The 22240-nt window shown below is 44.7% G+C and overlaps 4 protein-coding genes across 6 annotated transcripts; 1 reads left to right on the forward strand and 3 right to left on the reverse strand.

The window, feature by feature from the left end:
• Window positions 1-585: 585 nt before the first annotated feature.
• fkbp14 (FKBP prolyl isomerase 14) lies at window positions 586-1989 on the reverse strand. Its single transcript, XM_029130229.3, has 4 exons — window positions 1653-1989; window positions 1264-1415; window positions 1048-1175; window positions 586-964 (listed from the first exon to the last, which is right to left on the reverse strand). Exons 1-4 carry the CDS (start codon window positions 1931-1933, stop codon window positions 806-808), a joined length of 720 nt encoding a protein of 239 aa, XP_028986062.1. The 5' UTR covers window positions 1934-1989; the 3' UTR covers window positions 586-805.
• A 211-nt stretch (window positions 1990-2200) lies between these two features.
• On the forward strand, window positions 2201-9152 carry plekha8 (pleckstrin homology domain containing, family A (phosphoinositide binding specific) member 8). The gene is made up of 13 exons (XM_029129985.3): window positions 2201-2376; window positions 2881-2997; window positions 3111-3266; window positions 3366-3484; window positions 3653-3811; window positions 3902-3942; window positions 4104-4222; window positions 4782-5121; window positions 5959-6044; window positions 6796-6854; window positions 7029-7230; window positions 7309-7370; window positions 7470-9152. Exons 1-13 carry the CDS (start codon window positions 2337-2339, stop codon window positions 7665-7667), a joined length of 1698 nt encoding a protein of 565 aa, XP_028985818.1. The 5' UTR covers window positions 2201-2336; the 3' UTR covers window positions 7668-9152.
• Window positions 9153-10224: 1072 nt separating this feature from the next.
• Window positions 10225-17272, reverse strand: colq (collagen-like tail subunit (single strand of homotrimer) of asymmetric acetylcholinesterase). Of its 3 annotated transcripts, none has more exons than XM_029130008.3 (17): window positions 16543-17272; window positions 15883-15992; window positions 15656-15763; window positions 15003-15047; window positions 14851-14877; window positions 14148-14219; window positions 13926-13988; window positions 13817-13843; window positions 13683-13727; window positions 13549-13584; window positions 13389-13469; window positions 13202-13298; window positions 12738-12868; window positions 12523-12642; window positions 12290-12416; window positions 12095-12197; window positions 10225-12004 (listed from the first exon to the last, which is right to left on the reverse strand). In XM_029130008.3, the coding sequence occupies exons 1-17, from the start codon at window positions 16901-16903 to the stop codon at window positions 11935-11937; spliced, it is 1623 nt and encodes a 540-aa protein (XP_028985841.1). In that variant the 5' UTR covers window positions 16904-17272; the 3' UTR covers window positions 10225-11934. The 3 variants fall into 3 exon arrangements, with proteins under 3 accessions (XP_028985841.1, XP_028985840.1, XP_028985839.1); XM_029130007.3 differs by having other exon boundaries at window positions 12290-12431; XM_029130006.3 differs by having other exon boundaries at window positions 12095-12431.
• Window positions 17273-17423: 151 nt separating this feature from the next.
• On the reverse strand, window positions 17424-21980 carry hacl1 (2-hydroxyacyl-CoA lyase 1). Its single transcript, XM_029130010.3, has 17 exons — window positions 21800-21980; window positions 21484-21588; window positions 21373-21413; window positions 21216-21296; window positions 21072-21144; window positions 20907-20984; window positions 20715-20809; window positions 20522-20634; window positions 20303-20438; window positions 19998-20103; window positions 19767-19850; window positions 19522-19623; window positions 19177-19331; window positions 18875-19033; window positions 18699-18806; window positions 18408-18594; window positions 17424-17690 (listed from the first exon to the last, which is right to left on the reverse strand). The coding sequence occupies exons 1-17, from the start codon at window positions 21848-21850 to the stop codon at window positions 17658-17660; spliced, it is 1707 nt and encodes a 568-aa protein (XP_028985843.1). The 5' UTR covers window positions 21851-21980; the 3' UTR covers window positions 17424-17657.
• Window positions 21981-22240: the final 260 nt, after the last annotated feature.

Here is a 22240-nt window from a genome sequence, read left to right on the forward strand (position 1 = left end):
TAAGTGTCGTCACAGGATGGAATTTGGCCAGATAAGTTTTGAAAAAAAACAAAAAACAGTGGCCTCTACTTAGGAAAGAGCACAGTTACAGTGCATGTTCACACACTGCTTTGCTACTTCACTAGCAGCTGTTTGTATGGTTTAAACGTTAAGCAGAACAATAGTTTGCTGCAAGCCAAGGTTTTTTCTATGAGCCTTAGAACTACATTTATACTCAGTCAGCCCATTTGGAATAAGCTCAGAAGTTGGCTGTTAGTATGAAGCAGAGTTTTGTCTTTTATAAATATTAAATGTTTAAAATGAAATTAAAACGCTATAGAAATAGTTTGTTTCGGGGCAAAAATCTATATTTTGAACTCCACACAACAGCAACTATATATAGAAGCAAATTGCTGATAGCAAACAACTGACAACTAAAAGCCTCGTCATCATTCACTCTTAATAACAATTAGATAAAAACCTTCAGTGAAGCCAGTGCTTTTTAGAGATTAAGATCCGTATGATACTGAATTGAAGAACAAGAGTGCCCTCTTGTGACTAATGAAGCCATGCACCCAAAACAATAACAAAGGTTTCACACATCCATCCCAGTGTTTAAATCATGATTTTTTTTTATTTTCATCCTCCATGTTTTATGCTGCAGCCTAAACATCCCTGTGGTCATGTCAGTGCATATAGAATTGGAGATAATACTGTATTTACTCAAGTTCAAAGAGGTCAGTGTGGAAACAGTCCTTTAACTAATCAACAATGTCCCTGTTAATGGGACTATATTGAAGACACATACGGCACAAACATTGCATATTTAAAGCTCATCGTGTTGGTAGACAAATTCCCTCGAGGAGATAAAACCATCTTTATCCTCATCCTCATTTTTGAAGATGTCATCTACCATCACTTCGTGATGGGTGTCGTTAGGGGAGTATCCGTGCTTCTCAAACTCCTTTTTCAGGTACACCGTCACCTTACAGATGTAAACATGAGTAAAGAATTACAGATGATGTAGTAAAAAATTAATTTAGCCAATTGTTAGAAACAAAATCTCACCTCTTGCCTGGAAAGCTTCCAGTCATCATTGAGATCCATCTCTCGGAAAGACTCGTGCGATCTGGGACCATTTTGGATATCCATGAGCTCAATGTCAAAGATTAAGGCGCTGTTCGGTGGAATTTTGCCTGTAAATGACACATATGTCGTTGTGCAACACAGAAAGGAGGCAACATTTTGTGTACAGCATCTGAACAAAGTAGACTGTTGCTGTACCTTTTCCTTCTTTGCCATAAGCGAGTGATGAAGGGATGCTTAGCTTCCTGCGCTCTCCACTGCACATGTTCTGCAGACCTTTGTCCCAACCCTTTATTACTTCTCGAATCCCAAGAGTGAACCATACTGGATTCTTATCCCCATCTTTTCGGCTGCCGAAAGTCACAAAGATCCATCACAGTTTGTCTTTAAGAAGCAAAAGTCCAGTGTCCACAACTGAGATCACAGTAACCCTGAAATCTGAATAGACAACAGTACCCATGCTGGAGCAGGAGCCCAGTTATTAATTATAATAATTGTCATTTTGTGTCCTGCACGAGCAGTGTGAAGTGAATGCATAGATACTGTCCGCATGCAGCATTACTAGAGGGCATAGCCCTGGAAGTTACCTGGAATGAAATATGGTGCCATCACTCTCCAAAAACCCATCGAAATGAACAAGAAGCATGTCGCCATACTTAGACTTGCGGTAACACAGTAAAGGTTTATGTAATACTTCAATTTTTACTTCTGGTTCGGGCAGTTTTCCTCCAGTGGTAAACACAAACAACGAGGGAACTATTAAACAAATGGAAAAAAATAACATTCTGATAGCACTAATACAAAACTTTAACAAAACATAATTTAACCTATCCTGTAAAAAAGAGTATCCAAAATAGATCCATGGCATGAATGCCAACTACGTGGCAACAAGCTCCAGGAATGAACGTAACCACTGTTCAGCTGTCTGCCTTTTTCCTCTTCCTATTGGGCAAATAACTTCTAAGGCACCGCCTTAATGTTATTTTCTTTGACATTATTGGTTAAGTATTCTGTCAACCACATAAGCCACACCCAAAATATTTTGATCCCCTTGACGTAAGTAAGAGGAACGTAGTTAGCTTCTCTCATGATCGCTTAGATCCTTATTCAGGAAAAAGTTTACGCACTTTTGTCTACGTAGGTGGAATGTAAAGCAGAGGACGGTACTCCACAATCCACACTCGGGGCCCGATGGAGTCGCTGCAATCAGCTGTGCATCGTATCTTGTTATGATAAACAAGTAATGAACGGCGAATACACACAATTAAACAATGGAAGGAATGTTATATAAATGGACCAATTACATAAGTGGTAAGTTGATCCAGCGTTTGTTTGCGTTGTCGGATTTGTGCTCGTATTACGGTAGCTAGCTAGCCTGACAGCGTCACAGCGCTCTTGAGAGTTTGTGATAATGTTAACAGGCAGCGGTTATGCTAACGATAGCGCCTGCTAGTTACTAGCTATGAGTCACCGTCACTGTCTTGTCTGACTTTGAGTGTGTTAGCAGTTAAATGAATGAGAAGTTCCTCATATCCGTGAAGTCTGAAGCGGACAGCATAATCGCTAGCCAGCACGGTTGAACTGGAAAAATTGGATTAGATACTGTAGCTAGGTCTAGTGTCACTAAAACACGATTTGACAGTTAATGAGTTGTTGGTAACACTACGTAAAGATGAAATATACTTGCTCCCAAGTTTCTTACAAGCTAAAGTACTCTGAGTTCTGTTAATTTTGCTTTTGCTAATCTACTACGTAAAATGTTTCACGCACATACAACGTCACAGCAGTAATATAACATGTGAATTGCGTTTCCAGGCTGGCAACCTCGCTGGTTTGTGCTCGATGGAGGGACGTTGTCTTACTATGATTCCCAGGAGGATGCCTGGAAAGGCTGCAAGGGGAGCATTAAAATTTCAGTTTGTGAAATCCAAGGTTGGTACAGTATGGCTCTAGACGTCCCATATACTCTTGTATATTTCTATTTGTATAACTTGTGTTGCTTTCTGTGAGTAGTCATAACCTCCTTTTCGTCTGTGTCATATTAGTTCATTCCTCTGATTCTACACGAGTTGATCTGACAATACCCGGCGAGCAGTACTTTTACCTCAGAGCCATCAATGCAGCAGAGCGGCAGAAATGGCTGGTGGCACTGGGAACAGCCAAAGCTTGTCTGACAGACAATCGAACAAAGAGAGAAAAGGGTATTTAGATGCCATAACATCCAAATTTCATATGGTGCAGCTAGAAAGTATTGTAGAATCTATTTCTGTCTAGAGTCTCATTTGATGTAACTCTTGCAGAGCTCCAGGAGAACACAGAGGCACTGAAAACTAAGATGTCTGAACTTCGATTGTACTGTGATCTTCTTCTCCAACAAGTAAACAAGATCAAGGAGAATGAGCTGGGAGAGGCAGCTGAGGTAAGGTTGAGGCTTGGATGAGACAATGATGTGACAGTGATATTTTGTCCCATCTTTTATTGGTAAGATTTTATTAGCATGGCTACAGTATCTGTCCAAACATGTGTGGGAATACTTAAACATGTGTTATTACTAGTTAATGTGTGTGTCTTTATTTAATTTATTTAGACGGGCATTGATACCGGAAACATGGTGAAGTCCACATGCACCACGTTTCTCAAAACTCTAGAGGAATGCATGCAGATAGCGAATCGAACATTCAACACAGATATGCCCTCACAAACTCCACCAGGATCTCCTCCAGTAGCAGCCATCAAACCCCAGAAGGTACATTTCTATCACCCACCTTGTGGCTGTTAGCCTGCAATTGTTTCAAGTATCTGGTAATTGCCTAATACTTTTTATTTCCTCCACCAGATTAAACATGTGAATCATTTAAATCAGAACCTTGGAGGAAAGTAGGTTGCTTTTTTTGTTATTATGTTATTGCAGTTTCACACAGTATTCATTTGTCAAGTTGATGGTTTATATGCTACTTAGCTAGTTAATATGCACTAAGTACTGTACACATTTATCTGTTTTCTACGTTTAAAAACACAGTGTATTAACTTTGTTCCAGATGGAAAGATTTGGCTGATGTTTCTGGAGAAGGAATGGCACATGATAACCAGAGCCTTGACTCTGTAACAGAGGGACCAGATGAACCAGAAAGACCAGAACCTCATGCTTCCCCATCAGGCAAGTCATGTAAATCTTGTATCACTAGTTTTTACGTGCTACAGAATTCTATAACTGGAAAAAATACAGTTTACACAAAGATAAGACAACACAACACAAACAGGATCTGTTTGTTGTGTGTACATCATCTGAACGGATGTGTGTATATTATTGCCTCATGCGAGTGAGCAGACAGAGATGAATGTCTAGTTATATTATTGGTTTTCCTTATAGCAGATGCAGAACCTTTGCAAAAGGGAAACTACTGCTGCTGGTAAAAATAGTAAACACAGAACAAATATACATTATTTTAAAAGGCAGGATGTTGCATTTTTTTCAATGCAGCAAAGATGTTTCCTGTACGATTTGCTTCATTAAACACACCATTTAATGGTTGAATTGGTAACCAAATGTAACATTTAATAATTTAAATAGACAGAAAGAAGAGTTTTTTATCTATCCGACAGTTGTATTTTAAAATATTTTGAGAACCCCTTTTTTATATTAAAAATATGATTAAGGTAAGTCTTTAATAATACATAATTGTGCTGACAGATATTTTGTTCACTGTTTCGTACAGACACTGATGCCACTAGCAACAGCTCAGTCCACAAAGAGCAAGCTGATCATACGCTACACACCGTCCATAATATTGAACATTACGATCAACTGCCCAAGGATAATGAGGAAGATGGAGCTGATAATCAAATTAAAACAAAACCAGAGCAGAAGTACAAAGTGGACCAAAGTCAACAGCCTGATGTCAACAGCAAGGAGGTGAACGCTTTGCCGTCTCAGCACCGACAGGAAGGGGTTCCAGACAAAGACAAGGCTCAGCTTGACAGCGAGATTTCCAGAGATTCAGCAGAGCCCGAAGACACTGAACAGGTGGAGACTTTCTTCAGCACAATGAGTCACAGGTATGAAAATGCCACTTTGGAAGGTCACATCCTTTAATACACACTAGTTACTGTATCATGATACTCTGATTGTCTGTGATATTTCACTTTTACAGTATTAGGATAAACCAATTTAAGCTACAGTATGAGTAGTACTTTGTTCTTTGACACATTGCACTTGTGCAGCATCTTTTGACTAAACTGCTGTTACTTAGCTTGTGAAAATATATTAACTGTATTACTGATTAAATACTAATTGTATTCTGTGTTGCACAGAACAAATTAATAACGAATGGATGGAAGTTTTAACTGAATCATGATGTCACTAAGTGTTTTACATTGGTGTGTTCTCTCTTGACCACATGACACAGAGTGGCCCTCATCTGAATTATTTGGGTTTGTAAAGTTCTTTGTTAACATTTCACTCTGTATGTTGAATATATTTTACTTTCTCTTTCTTAAAACCTCAACGGGTGTTCCTGAACGAATGAGTAGTCTGAATTCCTATTTCTGTGTTTTTTTTTAAGTTATGCGGTAAATACTTCAATGAATGACGAGAAGCACAGTCTCACTTGCGGTGTATTGAACTGTAAGGTGAAGTTTACAGTGGGTGCAGTATGGAGTGGAGGCTCGTTGTCAGTGTTTCAGACGTTGGCAGTTGACTAAACTGTGAGGTTGCAGACAAAGTAGCGGGCGTTGCAGGCCTAGAATTGCATGGTCGTGTGTGAATCATTTCTCTGGTTTGACTTTAAAGATTGTAAACCTTTCTCTTTCTGTTTGATTTGATCAAATAAAAGTTGAAATGGCAAACTTACCTCTAATATATTCTCCTGTTTTGAATCTGTTCTACTTTTTTAGATTTAGTGATATAAGACTGGACGACGACAATGGTATCCCTACACAAGAGTTTTTGGACTCATGCTATGCAATAGTGCCTGTCTTAGGTAGGCCAGTCACCTTCAGTCTCTCATTGACATGCAGCTGTGTTTCTCATTTCACCTCTAACAGCCTTCTGCTATGATTTCTACACTCTTTCATGCTCCTTGTAATAATGAAGTGACCACTTTCTTTCTAGTGCCTTTCCTGTTTGTTTTTATTGCATTTCATTCTTTCCTTTGGCACTTGTATGTCTTTCAGTGGATTTATTTCCTGCTGTTAGCTTGACATGCCTTACAATTAAGTAGCTCACACATGTTTCAAGGCTAAATGTATCCTTGTGTGTACAGTATTTAAAGGTGGTCACTCACAATATAGACAAAGATGCAGGGCATCTTTAGGAGGCAGACATATGTCTGAGTCTTTCAGCATTGTCTTAGTATTTAGTATTTATTCAAATACTGGTCATCAAGAATTCTGTGGTGTTACAGAGAAGCTGAAACACAGCATCTAATTCCATTCAAGCACATCTTAAATACACTTAAAGTGATCACAAAGGTTATAATTTAACAAAAATCCTTTAAAAATAATTCATCACAGTACATACACACTGGGTTCTGCTCACTGGTACTGTGTCAATAGCTGAGTCGTTTTGTAGACGCACTTTTAGCTTCTAACTCTTCTGCAGGGTATCGGGGATCTGCCTTCTGCTTGTTGACGCTTTACTTTGGGTTCTGCTGCTTTCGTTATTCACACGTCACGTTTGACAAAGATTTTCACAGAATTCAAAAGAAATGATCATAGATTATCTCTTCTCAGACAAACTGGGGTCTACGGTGTTTGCAACTGTTAAAATGGATTTTGTTGGAAACATCAAGGTAAGTGACGCTTAACTTAATTCATTTTTATCTGTGAAAGTCAGGTGGAAACGATTGCATCAAATATATGATAAATCCCCTAATATGTCATCCAGACTAGTTTTACTAGTGGAAAAGAATTTAACTATATGTTAATATTCTGTCAATAATTGTGTCATGACTCTGTGCCTGCAGAAGATTCACCAGAAGCTGATGTCAGAGCCTGACAGCTTCCCTACACTACAGTCCATTGTGCTGCATGAAGTCCAGGCAGATGTTGCTCAGGTGCGCAACTCAGCCACTGAAGCGTTGCTATGGCTCAGACGAGGCCTGAAGTTCCTTAAGGAGTTCCTGTCAGAGGTCAACAGAGGAGTACAAGACATCCAGGGAGCACTAAGTGAGCAAATGAGACATCCATCCATTTATTTGTCTTCTGCTGTCAAGTCTCTTCCTGATCTGTGTCTTCCTCGTGCAGATAATGCCTATGGAAAGACCCTTCGACAGTACCATGGCTGGGTGGTGCGAGGAGTGTTTGCTGTAGGCATTTTTCACTAACTTCATTGTTTCCTGTCGTTTGTCCTTGCTTCAAGTCCACACACTCAGCCTTTTGTGTGTGTGTTTTTTTAATCTCCACAGTTGGCCCTGAGAGCTGCTCCGTCCTATCACAGTTTCACTGCTGCCTTAGTTTCCAGAGAGGGTGATGAGCAGAAGAAGGGCTTCATCAGGGGCATGCATAGGGACCTGGGCATGTACCTCCCCGCCATGGAGAAACAGCTGGCCATTCTCGACGACCTGTATGAGGAGTACAACCTGGAGTCTGATGAGGTGGTGTAAAAGTTGAAGCCGAGAGCAAAAAGGTCAAGTAAGGCGAGGCGGTGCAGTGGTTTCTAGCTGCCGGAGGAAGGGGTCAGATGTACAGAGTAATGTGAGCATGTCCTGTGTTAGTGTGAAGCGTGTCCAGGGGTTCCTACACTCTGGCATTAGACTGTCCATGTCTGTATGATAGGAGCCACCAAGGATCGAAGCAAGGATTACTCATTGTCTTGATCTTGATCAGAGGCTTGTGGACGGTGAGGGGAATTATCCTTGATTATGCAAACTTCAACCATAATTCATGGTGACATTTGTTTCAGGTGTATGGTTTGTCTCTGTGTTGTGACCTTTCGAGTACTATACATGTTTTGAGGTACATGACGTGACTACATGGTGTTTGGCTCTAGTAACTCATTTTTGAACCCCCTTTTAACTGATGCAGACAGATTGCCTTGTTGTCTTGGCTTCACCAAGAGGCTCAGCATAACACAGCACAGCTTTGATGAACTAGATGTGATTGTAACAAAGCCCAATATGCCCATGTGTGTTATTTACCCGCATACTGGGCTAATTCTTAATAGTTTTCTTGCACTGACTGAAACAGTCAACATAGGTGTTGGCTTTGTTTGCCCTGAAGTTTTAATGTAAGTCTTGCATTTTTGCCAAGGTCATGTTTAGTTTTCCATTGCTGACATGTTGGGACCAAAAAGGAACTGTCATGTGAACGGCTTTAGCCTCTGCTGCCTACAGTACAGTACCACCACACGTGAACCAGAGATGCTGACAAAGCACTGACACCTGCTGAATATTTACATGGATTCCTCTGCACAAGCTTTCGCTGTTACGCATTTTCAGAGTCTATTTATTATATTTTAAGTTATAAAGTTCACATTATTGTCTTGGGGATTATTTCCCACTTGCGTGTGAATGTGTGGGACATTAGTTTCCATAGAGCATGTTTAGTGACGGCAAGGTTTATGTGTTTATTAACATAGGTGCCAATGGAAACCTGTTATGAAAGTTCATCCCCTGACAGGGACAGGTAGTGAAAGTTATAAGGCATTACATCATTGCTGTATTACAAATGAACAGTAACCTACAGACTTCTGCTCCATGTACTTGAGTGTTGTAACCAGCCGTACTTATAACACTATATGATGTCAAATTTTAACAGCAACGGGGGAAAAGGTGACAAGCGAGTCCCGATCAGGTTGGGGTGTGGACTAACTGAGCCATTGGAACAAATCAGGAACATCCTCATAGGGCTTTTTGAAGACGTACCGCATAGTATTTGTTACTTTACTCTTATCCTGTCATTTGTGTTTTCAGGAATGTTCCTTGTCAGTAAACTGTCATTTGCGATGGATAAATGTCCAGTTTGCCATTTCCCTTTTTAGTCCAGATATTAAAAAAATGCAATTGTAATATTCTAAAAACGTTGATTTGTTTTTTATGAATGTATATAAAATGCTATTTGATTTTTAATTAATAAATGACTAAATTGTCTTGGTTTGTTTCTATTTTGACATGATTTTCCAGGCGCTATCTGACCTGCTCTAAACAGTGACATTGCATGTGCTGGCCTTCCTCTGCGTGTGTAACTCGGCGATTTGCATGCGCGCAAGTGAAGAGTTCTCTGCCAGGACTGTTGAGCGCTGCCTGCCAGTAATTCCTCCCTGTGCTGTCAGGGATTTTCACAGAGCTGAGTTGTGCTCGCTTCCTGTCCCTGTGGCCTCATTTGCATCGCTTCTTGTGCCACAGCTGTACCGATACGCCCGTCACCCTGCGCTAAACCACTGTAAAGGGCTTCAGGTTTGTTCAGTTTTATATACCTTTGATAGCTTATGAACGATGTATTTCAGATAAGATCATTTCATTCTTGTTTCACGATCCAACTTCACAAATAGAAAAGCTCTCCCTTCTGTGTGTACAGCAGATCTTTTCATTACATAGTCGGTACAATCAGGCCGCCTGATGCATCCCCAGTGACATTCAGTGCTGCACTGAGACATCTGTGGCACAAATCTGATTGGCCTGGTCAGGGGAATGCACATGATGAGATAAATACACTACGGTAAGCTTTTACTTGGACATCTCAGCAGACAAATTGTCCTGATGTAATTTAAAAAAAAGAAATACCACATGCTAATTGAGTTATAGGGTCGCATCCAGCCTCAAACATCTCTGCTGCGACACTGACTGCTTGCCTGGTCTGCATCGCTGGGCCTCGGGTTTTATCAAGGCACGATGAAAAGCTCCAAATTCATTTCTAGCTCTAAAATAACAGTAAGAGTTGGTTTAGTTGCACGCGGCCCGGTCCAGAAGCTGCTGACAGCATCTTCTCCTGATATAGATCACTGTTTTACAGCGAGGCTCAGCTCTTGAGTCAGGAGCATCTCTGTCACTGTCTACTGGCCTTTTTGCAATGTTCCCAATTACGAAGCTTCACTTAGAGAATACAGAAAGAGAAGCTGCTGACAAAACCCCAGATCGAAGTCTGTGTAAAACAGAGTGAGCTGTTCAAATGCCCATTTTCAGGTCTTTTTTTTTAAAAAACAGCCCGTCACCACCTCACCAGTGATAGGAAAATAACACAACATGAACTTTACTACGAGTCACAGTAATATATTTCATAAAACCTTACAGTACATTACTACATGCACGTTTTGCTTTAGCACAGTACGGGACAACACAGCAGCACAACATTCAGCACGGTTCCCAAAGTAGTTCAGCTTTTTTGTGCGTTGGCACAGTTCATCGCTATCGCATAAGATGTGTCACACATACAGTACTGTACGCAGCTACATTGACCTTTGACCTTTTTCTTAAGACACCCGCTAGGCTGACGAATGCAGCGATTTGCACGACAAATGGCCGACACGTTGAAAGCGTTTCACACTCATTAGCACAGCATCACAAGCATGCGAACACCATGAAGTAACAGTCGTAATGGCTCAGCGGCGACGCGCGGCTGAGAGGTCCTCCCTTGGCATCGGTGCGACTCACACAGTAGCTTATGGAAGTTATCAGCTTATACAAGCAAAGTCATTTTCACCATGGGTGCTCGACACACAGCAGACGACATCTACACCGTTAATTTACTGTTGAGCTTCTTTGTTGCTGTATATATAGTGTAAGACAGAAAGACTGGATAAAGAGGTATTAGCGTAAATACAGTAATGACCATGGAACGGAGTGGAATTGAAATTCCTCACCCTCTAGCAGCTGCGGACTCTTTCCTGTGCCGTGAGAAAATTAAGTAGATAACAGTTTCGAGCCATTTGCAAACAGTGTATTTGATTTCTCGCCGGCGCACAGGAAAGGATTTCTGTCGATCGATCGAACGCTTTGCGTTGGAGCGCCGTGTTTGGCGTCACAGGGCGCGGCCACCGCCGTCTGCAAAAACAAAGACTAGTGGAGGAGGCCAGTTGTGGCCGAGTCAGCTGTGTTACCTGTTGGTTCCTGAGAAGTTTCTGAATAGGTGAACCCGAGATTAACAGTACCACCACAAGCAGGTGGAGACAGCTTCAAAAGGTGCTGAGGTGCTGCCGTAACTTCACATGTGGTTTAACAGTCAGAAATGTTCCAAGGGCACCTCCTGCACTAGAACTACCTTTAATCTGAATATGTGCCTGGTTTTACCCGTACGTCTGACGCTGTTGCTGTGATACTGAGAGTATTATGGGCAGACCTTGTGGCAATAGTAAATGAATGGGGGACATGCTTGGGTTGTGACAGCTGTTGTCATGTTCTCATGCAAGCGCCGTCACTCACAACGCAGGAGAAGGACACGTCTCTGGTTGTCCCACTGCCTCTGTTTCTCAACAGTAACTGGGTCAAGACTAATACAGCTCAGGCCTGGCTATTTCTCCTCTGCAACATCTCCCTCTGGCACTATATTAAGTCTTTGCGAGGCTGTCACGCCGTTATAGCATCCAGAGACCGATGCCAGTCCAGCGGGGCGTGGTGAGGAGGCCAGCTGTGAGTCCTGCTTGTTAAGACAGAGTGCAGTGGTCATGTGCGTTTCCTATGTGGGTGCGGTGGGTGGGGGGATGAAGTTCTTCCTCTCCACCGGCCGAGTCTATAACGCCGAGGAGCTACGCGGCTTCAATGTATGTTTTGTTTTCGTCCGTCACAGAATCGTCGGCCTCCTCTTCCTCCACAGACTCTCGCTCGGAGCATTATTGTTTTTGGGTGGGTTTTTTTTTTTTTTTTGCATGAAAATATTCCTGTAATGTTTCAAGCAAACAACACACAGAGGATCCCACTGCACTGCCCAGCGTCCTCCTCAGGTGAAGTACTTGCAGTTTGTGGAGTCAATAACACAGCGGGCCGTGCACTTGAGGTGACCGTAGGACCTGCAGGCGGCAAAGCAGGAGGGACAGGGAGTCAGTTCAGCCAAACACCTTATGACGCTCTACGTGCGGCGGGCGGTGCAGCGTTCTTACCCCGGTAGATATGAGTTACACGTCTGGTATCCGAAATCTTTCCCATCACACTCCTCATCCCCCTCATGCCGGTATCCGTCTCCACAGTAGGCGTGTTTACACTCTGCAACAGGACGAGAGCATAGGGTGGGTGGGTCGTAGCAGAATACAGCTGTGGAGGAGTTATAATGGGCCCAGAACCAAGTGGGGACTTACTGACACAGGCGTCGGTGACCACCCTGTTCCTGTCATCGCACTCCTCCCCGTTGGCCGCCTGCACCACCCCGTCGCCGCAGTAACCGTCGTCGTCAGGCGCATTCTCCATGGACTGGAACGGCGTCATCTGGAATGGAAAAGTCTTTAACACAGTTTAAACAACCCGAGGAAAGGAGAGAAGAACAACGCGAGACGCCCACGGTGAAGTCTGACGCCGGTGCGTGCGGTGATACCTGGATCGGCAGCCAGCCGTCCACGTCTTTGAAGTAGAGAGACCGCTGGTCTTTGCGGAACGCTAGAGCGTTGTCTGTGTGGAGACGCTCCAGCTCCTCCTCGCTGCTCACAACGAATATCTGAACGAAAGGCAAAAAATTCTTTATGATAATGCACTTTTCTTACGCATATTGTTGATACTTATAAAACTAGTATAGAAGCATTGATTGCTCACCGCTGGTACTTTGGCGTAGTTTCCTCTGGTCGGATGCTCATCAAATGGGGAACTGCTGAGGGAGCTACAGCTACACTTCCCGGGGGGCCCTGGGGAACCACGGGCCCCTTTAGCACCAACCATGTAGAGACCTACACATGAGCAAAGAGAAGTAACGTCGGCACCGAATGAGCAAAAAGGAGAAGGCGACGGGGCAACAACCGTGTTTTCACACAGACACCGGATGAAGATGAGAAGCACGAGGGGGCTTCATCTGCGGATCCATTTGAGGAACATGATGTCATGTCAACAGCATCAAGTTTCAGCTCAAGTGATTAGATTTCTCTGCTGCTAAATGGGACCACCGCTGCCGCTAACTCTGGTCCAGAGCAGGGTCTCCTGCTGACTGGTCGCACAGCTTCGTACACACTCAGCAAAGGCAGGGAACACACAGGCTAATGGAAGTGCACAGACGAAGCTTTTACCTGTAGCAGGAGAACCAGGGGGGCCAGGGTGACCCTGAGGTCCGTGTGGGCCTGCTGGTCCCATAGGACCGACACCGCCCGATTCACCTTTCACTCCCTGAGGCACAGCCAGATCACACACCAGGGTCTCCAATCATGAAGAATTACTGGTATTTAAAAAAAAACATTTATTTTTTTAATACTTTACCTGCTTTCCTCTTTTGCCTGGTCGGCCGGTGGGGCCTCTGTTTCCTGAGATTCCGGGCTCCCCTTTTGGACCCATTTCACCCTGCACATAAAACTCAATGAGATTAGTGATTAAAAAACTGCAATTCTGGGTGAAATGGAACTATTGTACACTTTCTCACTTTCTGTCCAAGCATTCCTGGGAAACCCATCGCGCCCTGTGGATACAACACTAGATTTGACACTGTATAGACACAAACAGCACGGCTTCATCTTTGCCATGTTTGCAGTGACACCACTGATACGATCGGCGCACCTTGTCGCCTTTCACTCCGGTCTCACCGCGATCACCTCGAGAGCCCTGATGAGGCAGAGCACACCGTTACATAACAGACTGTGCATTTGAAAGGAAAAAGAAAGTGAGAAAGAAATAATAATCTGGTCACATACTTTTTCTCCTTTATATCCAGGTAAACCCTAGAATCAGAGATACAGCTCATTATATTAGCACATGATGAACGCAAATGTTATGAAAGTGTAATAAACGTGTAGTTCATACTCTTGGCCCAATTGGTCCTCTGGCTCCAGGCAAACCCATCAGCCCCGCGTCTCCTTTCTCACCCTGACGCACACAAAACACAAGGTGCCTTCAGTTTTCTAAACTTATTTTTACCTGGAACTTCAAGAGTCTACCTCATCTGCATGAGCTCATACTGGCCTGTAGTGATCTCACGTCATGTCACATTTTACACATCTGCGTTACAAAGTCCGACTTACTCACTTTGGGCCCTGTCGGTCCTGGCCATCCAGGTGGTCCCTGCTTTCCAGGAAGCCCAGGAGGCCCCGTCCGACCCTGACGGAGACAGACTTCATACGTGATCTAAGACACGGAATAACTCCTAATGGTCTCAAAAACATTATCTTATCGCCGAGGTGGTTCAAAGTTACCTATTAACAATTAGAAACAATTGTAGAGCGAGCGCAGCCACATGAGCCGCTTGCTACAGTATTTACCCAGCGCTGGCTCGCATGGGGAGGAGGGGGGGTGGGTGACCTTAATGAGCCCTGTCACTTTGCTCTCTTTAATTAAATGATGGGCTGTATATAGAACAGGAGCCCGTGCTTGTGGGAAATAAAATGATTTATGACCTGGCTGAAGCACTAAGCTAAATTGCACTGCAGTGCTGCAAAGCTGCTCGGTCAGGCCGCTGGCCAGCGAGGCTCTCCCCGCAGCAGCCGATCGTTCAGGAGGCCTCCTCCCGCGTGCGCTGATCAAACATTGTGTCCCCGCGTCCAATAAAGCTGCGTGGGCGCGTCTAATGGAGGGGTCCAGTCCGTCTCAGCAGCTCTGCGTCTCCGTAGCCTCTGCTCTGTCTCCTGTCAAGGTTGCGCTTGCTCACAATCTCTTTATGGCACAGCCAGCTACAGTAGGAAGCAGTCTTATATTAGATAGAGAATACGAAGCCAATGGTGGAGGCTCTCACCTTTTGACCAGGTCGTCCAATTTCTCCCTGATGACAGAGTGACGGGGACAAGGACAGCGGATTAACTTAATTTATAAAACATCCAGTAGATTGTGTAAATACACCATGAGCCTCTTTTGTTAGATTAAATTCAAACAAGGGGAAATGTTTACCTTCTCGCCCTTAACGCCCCCTATTCCAGGTAATCCAGGCGGACCCTGATGAGGAGAAAAAGCAGTAAGTAAGTTACATTTGCCCATGAATCCAATACAAACTATTGCACCACACAGTCATGTCTGATTCTGCAAGCTCACAGCTGCAATTTCAATTAGCTAACGACTCGGAGGCCACTATTGATTTAACAAGTGCCTCGTAGGTTTCTTTTGATATACTGACACGCGGCTGCAGTCCGGTCCGGCCGACGCTGCAAGGTTCTGGGGAAACAGCAGAGGAGGACGGGTTCACAGCCCAAAAGCTCCTCGAATCCCTCATCGCCGGAGCGTACCAACACACGGACACATGCTTGTGTTAGTAATCCCCGGAATTTACGCGACACAGTATGTCTTTCCAGGCAGAGCGCTCTTCGGACGGCTTCTGAGAATGATGTGTGGCCCACTGGCAGGCAGTGGAAAAAGGCTATTTGTGTCCCGGCTAAATGTAGAGTGTTAATGGGTTGCTGTGTTGCATAGGCCAGAGAAATCCCCATCTTGGAAAGTCGGAGTTGGGGAGTGGAGGAGAGTACTGCACCACCGGCTGCAACAGGTCTGATTGGTTCCTAAATGTGTGTGTCCACAGGCCCAGTTCATTTTTATGGCTGGGATCATACCTGAGGTCCAGGCGGTCCGGCGGGTCCGGGGGGTCCTTGGCGACAGGCAGAACCTGGGTCCTCGTTGCCTGGTGTCGATTCAGCACCATTATGTGAGACCTCTTCACTCTGAGAAATGAGTGTGTTTGAAACACAGTAAATGCTTTTTCAGCGAACTGTAGCAGTTTGGATGCCACTCAAAGAAACATAAACAAGGTATTCTGCCGGGGAAAAGTCACATGACTCACATGAGCGTGGCGGCGCCAAAGTGAAGGCGGTGGAGGAAACAGCGGGGGTGGAGGTGGACTCAATAAACAGCATGGGTTGAATCTCCTCTGCTGCTCCCGGGATCTGAGAGCTGTGCGTGCACGCACACACACACACACACACACACACACACACACACACACACACACACACACACACGTGTCAACATCAGAACCACAACCTTTCCACAGGTCACGTTCGTGTTGCTCTGCACTGCAAGTGAATCAAAAGGTGCAGGTGTCTGACAGGACACATGGACGATGAGCTACAAATGTGTGACTGCACATAAAATGTCAGGAACACGCTGGGGCTGCATAAGAAACTAGGAAGCAGGTGCAACCTATCAAATCGTGACCAGTCCAGCAGACTTCCTAGAGCTGACATGAAGAGACTGGAGCTGCTCTCGCTATTAATAGAGGCAAATTTAGTCGACCTCATGGGTGACAAGAAAAAAAGACATTTGTACAAATATAATGAATGCAGACTGTTTATTTATTATCCATGCTTCTACTGCCTCTCCACCTGTGCATGCATGTACTGTACGTACAGTACGCTGCTCCCCACACACACACACACACACACACACACACACACACACACACACACACACACACACACACACACGTTCAGGAAGCGCTCACCTGCTGGAAACGACACGGAGCCGTCCAGAAAGGACGACTGAGCCAGGCCACAGCACAAGCACAGCGGCAAATAGAGTCCAAGTGTGAGCGGTGCCATGCCGCCGCAGGTCGCCTTGTTCCGAGCCACGGCGGTCCTCGCGCGCTGCCTCCCTCTGCCTCTGCGCTCACTGTCCTGTCTGCGCTCCCCTCCCTCCCCGTGCACCGTCTCCCTCACGCCCCCAGACGAGGGTATGCCGACCAATCTTTCCTGCGCATCAGTGTGCGCTAAAATTACAGTAGACAGCCCGCCAGCTGCTTCCAGCGCCAATATTAGAGCCCTACTACTGCATGTTGTTTCCACTCCACTCACATGGGGTCTCATCGCACGCTAGCTCATAGTGGGGGTTTCCTACAGGAGACTCAAGTCGGGATCTACTGCACATAAAGGTGTAAACGTCTTCTTCTGTGTATCTATGTAGGTTTGCTCATCTTTGTAGAGCACATGGCGTCTATTACATCCAGTTTGGTGGTTCCTAACCACCAGATTAAAAGCCTGTATATTCATTATTTGTCAGATCACATTATTAATTGACTTGTAATGCTGTAATGAGCTTTGTTTAATCGGTTATTATAAGTATTAAATGTATTACACTACTAGATTTATCAAGTGGGATGAATCAATATGTTGACTGGACACCACATCAATCATTTCTTATTTTGGTAAAAAGTAAAGCTTCTTGTTCTAAACTCAGCAAGTTTGCTTGTATGTCACTGCATAACTTGGTTCAGCACAATCACTCATTATACTGGGATTACTGGGATTAAGGACAATGTCTGTATTTTTCACAACGTTCCAATTATATGTACAAAGCAATAAACTGAGAAAAAAAATGACATCAATGGATTATGAAAATATTAGTTTACTGATTTGTTATAAGAAAAATGCCTTTGCATTATCACAGTATGTGCAAACATGTTTCAATTGAGGTAATAAATTTAATATTGATGTCTATTAACAATTATTTAAAAAGTGTATCATTCATTTTGTGGAAAACACAGTTATATTTTCCAGTTTTGTGAAGAAAATGTTCCTGGAGCTCCGATAGCGTTCTGGACAAAGGATGAAATGTTCATCTCTACAAGTTCGAGCGTGTGAGCCAAGGAAACTCCTGCAAACACACACACACAGAGCAGCATTATTAGAGGAAACAGGGCTGTGGAGCAATAGATTGGTGTTTGTATTTAAATAAATCAGTGTGCAGCCAGGACAGTCCTCAATCCAACCTTCAGACGTGTGTGTGACAGGTTGCGTGGTTACGTTCAACATCAACACAGAGGCCTACGCTGTCTAATTATGGGGACCCTGAAATAGAAAGGTCGGGCTGGTGTGAGGTGAAGGGATTGTTCTGCCGTGCACCTGGAGGGACTGGACTACTTTTCACTGAGACGAGGAAACGCTAAGCTGCTTGTTTCTCTGCGCTAATCACAAAGCTGCACGCCGTGGCTTTTAATGTCGCTAGGTTTCCAGCTTCCACTGTCATTCAAGTCATTGTCCTCTGCTTTCTGCATATGTCCAGCTGTGCCTACACGCGGCCTTTGGTCATGCGTCCTGTCCATTAGTGTGCTCTGACTTCATATAAAACACTTTTTTTTAAAACATTTGTCTGCCAGCCATGTTAAAGTCCCACCGCCTTGACTGGGGTCCACACTTAAGCTACACTGGCGTCTCAGCGTCAGCTGCTTCTTCCACCACTAGGTGGCGTTACATTTACACAGAGCTGACCAAGGATTTCCTGCTCGTGATCATAAATGAGAATTAAACTAGTCAACTCTATCTATAAAGCACTTTAAAATCTACATAGAGGCTCTACCCCTTGTGTTCCTACCTGCTGCTTTCTGTCGGAGGAGGGGTCAATCAGCACATTCAGCAGACTTGGTCGGTCCCAGTCACTCAAGCTCAGACGTAAGGCGCTGTGCAGCTCCTCAACGGTCCTCACCAGAAAGCCTCGGCCGCCCAGCGCTTCCATGATCTTATCGTAGCGTGCCTCAGGTAGGAGGGTCACAGGAGGAGCTCTGGTAAGTAACACACTCATGTAAAGCTTCATTCCAATACATGATTACTGAATAGGAACTATGGCACTGAATGCACTGCATAAAACGCCTCATGAGCCACTCACATGGAGGTCAAGTCTCCCATTTTTGCCATTTCTTTCCAAGTCTCTGGATCCACACCGCTGTATATGCCATTGTTATTGACCACGATGATGACCACAGGGAGATTGTACCTAGGAGCAGATAAACATGAAAACTCAAGCTGCTCTGAGTGTTCAAATGAACATGGAAGGAAACAAACCTGCACATGGTTTCCACCTCCATGCCAGAAAAGCCAAAGGCACTGTCTCCCTCCACACAGACAACCCGCCGGCCTTTGTTCTCGCTCCTCTCCATCACAGCTGCTGCTATGGCAAAACCGAGGCCTACTCCCATCGTTCCAAACGTTCCAGCGTCCAACCTGCACATCACCAGCATTAATACAGCTGTTATTACAGTGTATAGTAGGGCTTTAACTAATTGCTTGACAGATACATTTGGCCACATCCTCTTAAAAGGTGGAGAGAAGCCTCCTGAACCTCTGCTTCAGTGACGACGCCTTGCCTGTGTCGAGGTAGGTAGTTGTTCAGCATAGTGCGTCCTATGTCCATGGTGTTCGCACCCTCGCTGATAATGATGCAGTCATGGGGCAGCAGCTGGGACACGTGGTGAAACACTGTGTAGTAGTTCATTGGCAACTTTGACTGCAGAGCCAGTGACTATGGATGGTGAAAAAAAGGCAAAGGGTTTATTATGAAAAGGTGTGCTGTGATGTTATAGTAGATCCTTTAAATCCTGAGAGATGATCAGTGTTCTTCACGTCCACTGTCAGTGGTTATGTTCTGTCTGATGACTAAACACATACAGTAACACAACACAAACTGTGACAGACAGCGAGTCCAAACCCACCTTAGATATTTTTGCATTAGCATTGATCTTGTCCTTCAGTGTGCTCCACCACTCTGTGTCAGGGAGATATTTCCAGCCGTCTCTATGGACGCCGTCCAGCAGCTGACGGGACAGACAACAAATTCATTTCCACGGCCACAGACAAGCTGTTCTGTTCCTGCGTTTATTGTGTTTTACATCAGGATATTAGGAGAGAACCACACAGACAGTAAAAGTGTTCGCCGAGTGAGTTATTAATATTATACCTGAGTGACAATAGCATTGACGTCTCCCAGGAGAGCAACAGCAGGCCTCACATTATTCCCCATCTCCTCAGCACAAAGGTCGACCTGCACACAGAGCAGAAGGCCACTGCCAGAACAATTTGAACAAATCCTTAAAGTAAGTGCACCACTAGCTGTCTGGCAGTAAAGGGGTCCCAGTACTTAAAGGGCTTTAATGCTATGCTGATGAAGGCGCTTGGCTCATTTGCATACCTGAATGACTTTAACATCGGGGTGAAATCTAGGTGGAAGACCAAAATGCAGAATCCAATTGAGTCTGGCTCCAAGTAAAAGCAGGACATCAGCCTGGAGAAGCGCTCTGTGCATTAGGGTAGAGACACACACATGCATTATAAGGTGGTTTGGAAACAACTGTCTGACAAATATATGCTAACATACACATAAAGAGGGCTTTCTGTATAAGTAATAAAAAGATTTGAATTCCTTAGAAATGTAATTACAAACAAACCAGTGAATATTCATGTTTGTGGCTGAAGTGAACGTTGCGTAACGCTCACCTGGAGCGTGCAGCAGCCACACAGTTGGGGTGGTCATCGGGCAGCACTCCCTTGCCCATGGGCGTGGGCAGGAACGGCAAGCCGCTTCTTTCCACAAACTTCCTAAGGGCAACTTCTGCTCGACCATAGGCTGCACCTGTTCAGTGCAACGTCACTCGCATCCTCATGGCAACATGTCGGCAATTATGAAGGACATAATTAATGTGTGGGTGAAATTACCTTTGCCAATGACGACTAAGGGTCTTTTAGCTGCTTTCAACACTGAGATGGCTTTGGTGACGTCACTATTGTTCGCCAAGCTCACCGGTGGTGGGGGACAACAGGACACAAGTCTGCAGGACAAACGTGGGAGTTCGAGAGACTGCGCAGCTTCAATAAAAGCATCCTGCAAACTCAAACGGTGGCAACGAACCTGACTTTGCTCCTGTCCACTTTTGCATTCACCATGTCCCCGGCTATGTCCACATAACAAGCACCTGGGCGCCCGTACATGCTGGTGCGAACCGCCTGCAATACGTTGGATGCAGCAAAACTTCCATATCAAAGCTTTGATAATTTCCAATTGTATTGATCAGCTACAAATCCAAAGCTGTAACAGTTTTACCTTCTCAATCACAGAAGGGATGGCTTCCAAGCTGCTGGGCCTTGCAGAGAACTTGCTGTACAGGCGGCATGCTTCCACCTACCGACAAAAAACAACAACAACAACCGTGTTATTGCTTCCACCCATTAACACAGCGAACCAACTTTGGGTCTTTGTGAGCATCACCTGAGGAAACTCCTGAAACGCTCCTGCGGTTTCTTGGTTTCTGTCTGAGGAGCCGCCCAGAACGACCACCGGCCTGCACCACAGCAACAAGACTCAGCGCTCACTGATGCTGTGTTACATATTACCTACGGCACGTCAACGCACCAGCAGTTGGCGTTGGCATTGGCCATTCCACCGAGGGCGTGGATGAGTCCGGGCCCAGACACCACCAGGCAGGCAGCCGGTCTGGACACGCCAGAGGAGACAGGGGCATGTGGAGGGAGACACACACTGGAACTGCTGTTCAGTCAGGCGCTCTTACCTGCCCGTGAGGTATCCGACGGCAGATGCTGCATAACACGCCTGTGGAGGAAAACCACGTGTTCCACATCAAACCAGCGTGGGCATTTCAACAGCACTGTAATGACTTTACCGCTTGCTCGTTGCGCATTCCCACATATTTGATCCCTTCGGCCTGAGCAGCCATGGCCACCTCAATGACGGGAACACCCACTATGCCGAACAAGTACTGCACCTGCTGCAGGGAGACACACGCCAGATGCACAACGATGACGAAAATGTGCGTTGAATTTTTCATGCAAAAGTGCTTGTTGGACGGGACAACGCGGGAAGTGAACTTTGACCCGTGGCGGCGGTTACGTGCTCATGCTCGGCTGCTGTTTAACACATGCCCAGAACTGATATGAAGTCGGATTACGTTCGTTATTTGGCGTTTTAACCCCTCTTACCTGAGCCTTTAAAGACTCAGCAATCAACTGAGCTCCCGTCACTTCGCCCATGACTCGTCGGAAACTGTGTTTTGCAGTATCGCGAACCTGCAGAGAAACTAACAGTTATACAATGTCGCAACCAACTACGAGCGGCTATCGCTTAGTGTTTGCTACCATCCTATGAAACCGCCCCGTTTCTATCACTTCCGCCTTCTAAGCCAATCACTGACCTCGCATTATGACACGTTACAAAGTAACCTTTACGCTAATTTTTTAGTTTTTAGCAGCTCACACCATAAACGTTGTGCTTCGGATAACGCAGATAGGTACTTTGTTACTTTTCAAGATTTTTGATTCTTGATTTATTGATTATAAACTGTAATATACTAAAAATAACTAATAACATTAACAAATTTACCTACTGCAATATACAGATGATTATTATTAGGATCATTGTGC

This window comes from Betta splendens, chromosome 16 (genome assembly GCF_900634795.4).
Source record: "Betta splendens chromosome 16, fBetSpl5.4, whole genome shotgun sequence".
Classification (NCBI taxonomy): Eukaryota; Metazoa; Chordata; class Actinopteri; order Anabantiformes; family Osphronemidae; genus Betta; species Betta splendens.

What these genes read in the sequence shown, in the direction of transcription:
- fkbp14 (XM_029130229.3), bottom strand. Translation starts at nt 1,933, where the DNA reads ATGCCATGGATCTATTTTGGATACTCTTTTTTACAGGATAGGTTAAAT. An exon ending in TTATGGCAAAGAAGGAAAAG is followed by an intron (nt 1,176 to 1,263) that starts GTACAGCAACAG and finishes TGTCATTTACAG; the next exon opens with GCAAAATTCCACCGAACAGC. An exon ending in GGAAGCTTTCCAGGCAAGAG is followed by an intron (nt 965 to 1,047) that starts GTGAGATTTTGT and finishes TACATCTGTAAG; the next exon opens with GTGACGGTGTACCTGAAAAA.
- plekha8 (XM_029129985.3), top strand. Translation starts at nt 2,337, where the DNA reads ATGGAAGGAATGTTATATAAATGGACCAATTACATAAGTG. An exon ending in TTCAGTTTGTGAAATCCAAG is followed by an intron (nt 2,998 to 3,110) that starts GTTGGTACAGTA and finishes GTGTCATATTAG; the next exon opens with TTCATTCCTCTGATTCTACA. An exon ending in TGCAATAGTGCCTGTCTTAG is followed by an intron (nt 6,045 to 6,795) that starts GTAGGCCAGTCA and finishes ATCTCTTCTCAG; the next exon opens with ACAAACTGGGGTCTACGGTG.
- colq (XM_029130006.3), bottom strand. Translation starts at nt 16,903, where the DNA reads ATGAGACCCCATGTGAGTGGAGTGGAAACAACATGCAGTAGTAGGGCT. An exon ending in TTTGGCGCCGCCACGCTCAT is followed by an intron (nt 15,764 to 15,882) that starts GTGAGTCATGTG and finishes CTCATTTCTCAG; the next exon opens with AGTGAAGAGGTCTCACATAA. An exon ending in CAGGAATGCTTGGACAGAAA is followed by an intron (nt 13,470 to 13,548) that starts GTGAGAAAGTGT and finishes TTTTATGTGCAG; the next exon opens with GGTGAAATGGGTCCAAAAGG.
- hacl1 (XM_029130010.3), bottom strand. Translation starts at nt 21,850, where the DNA reads ATGGGCGAAGTGACGGGAGCTCAGTTGATTGCTGAGTCTTTAAAGGCT. An exon ending in CTTAGTCGTCATTGGCAAAG is followed by an intron (nt 20,439 to 20,521) that starts GTAATTTCACCC and finishes TGCACTGAACAG; the next exon opens with GTGCAGCCTATGGTCGAGCA. An exon ending in AACTACCTACCTCGACACAG is followed by an intron (nt 19,034 to 19,176) that starts GCAAGGCGTCGT and finishes GGTGATGTGCAG; the next exon opens with GTTGGACGCTGGAACGTTTG.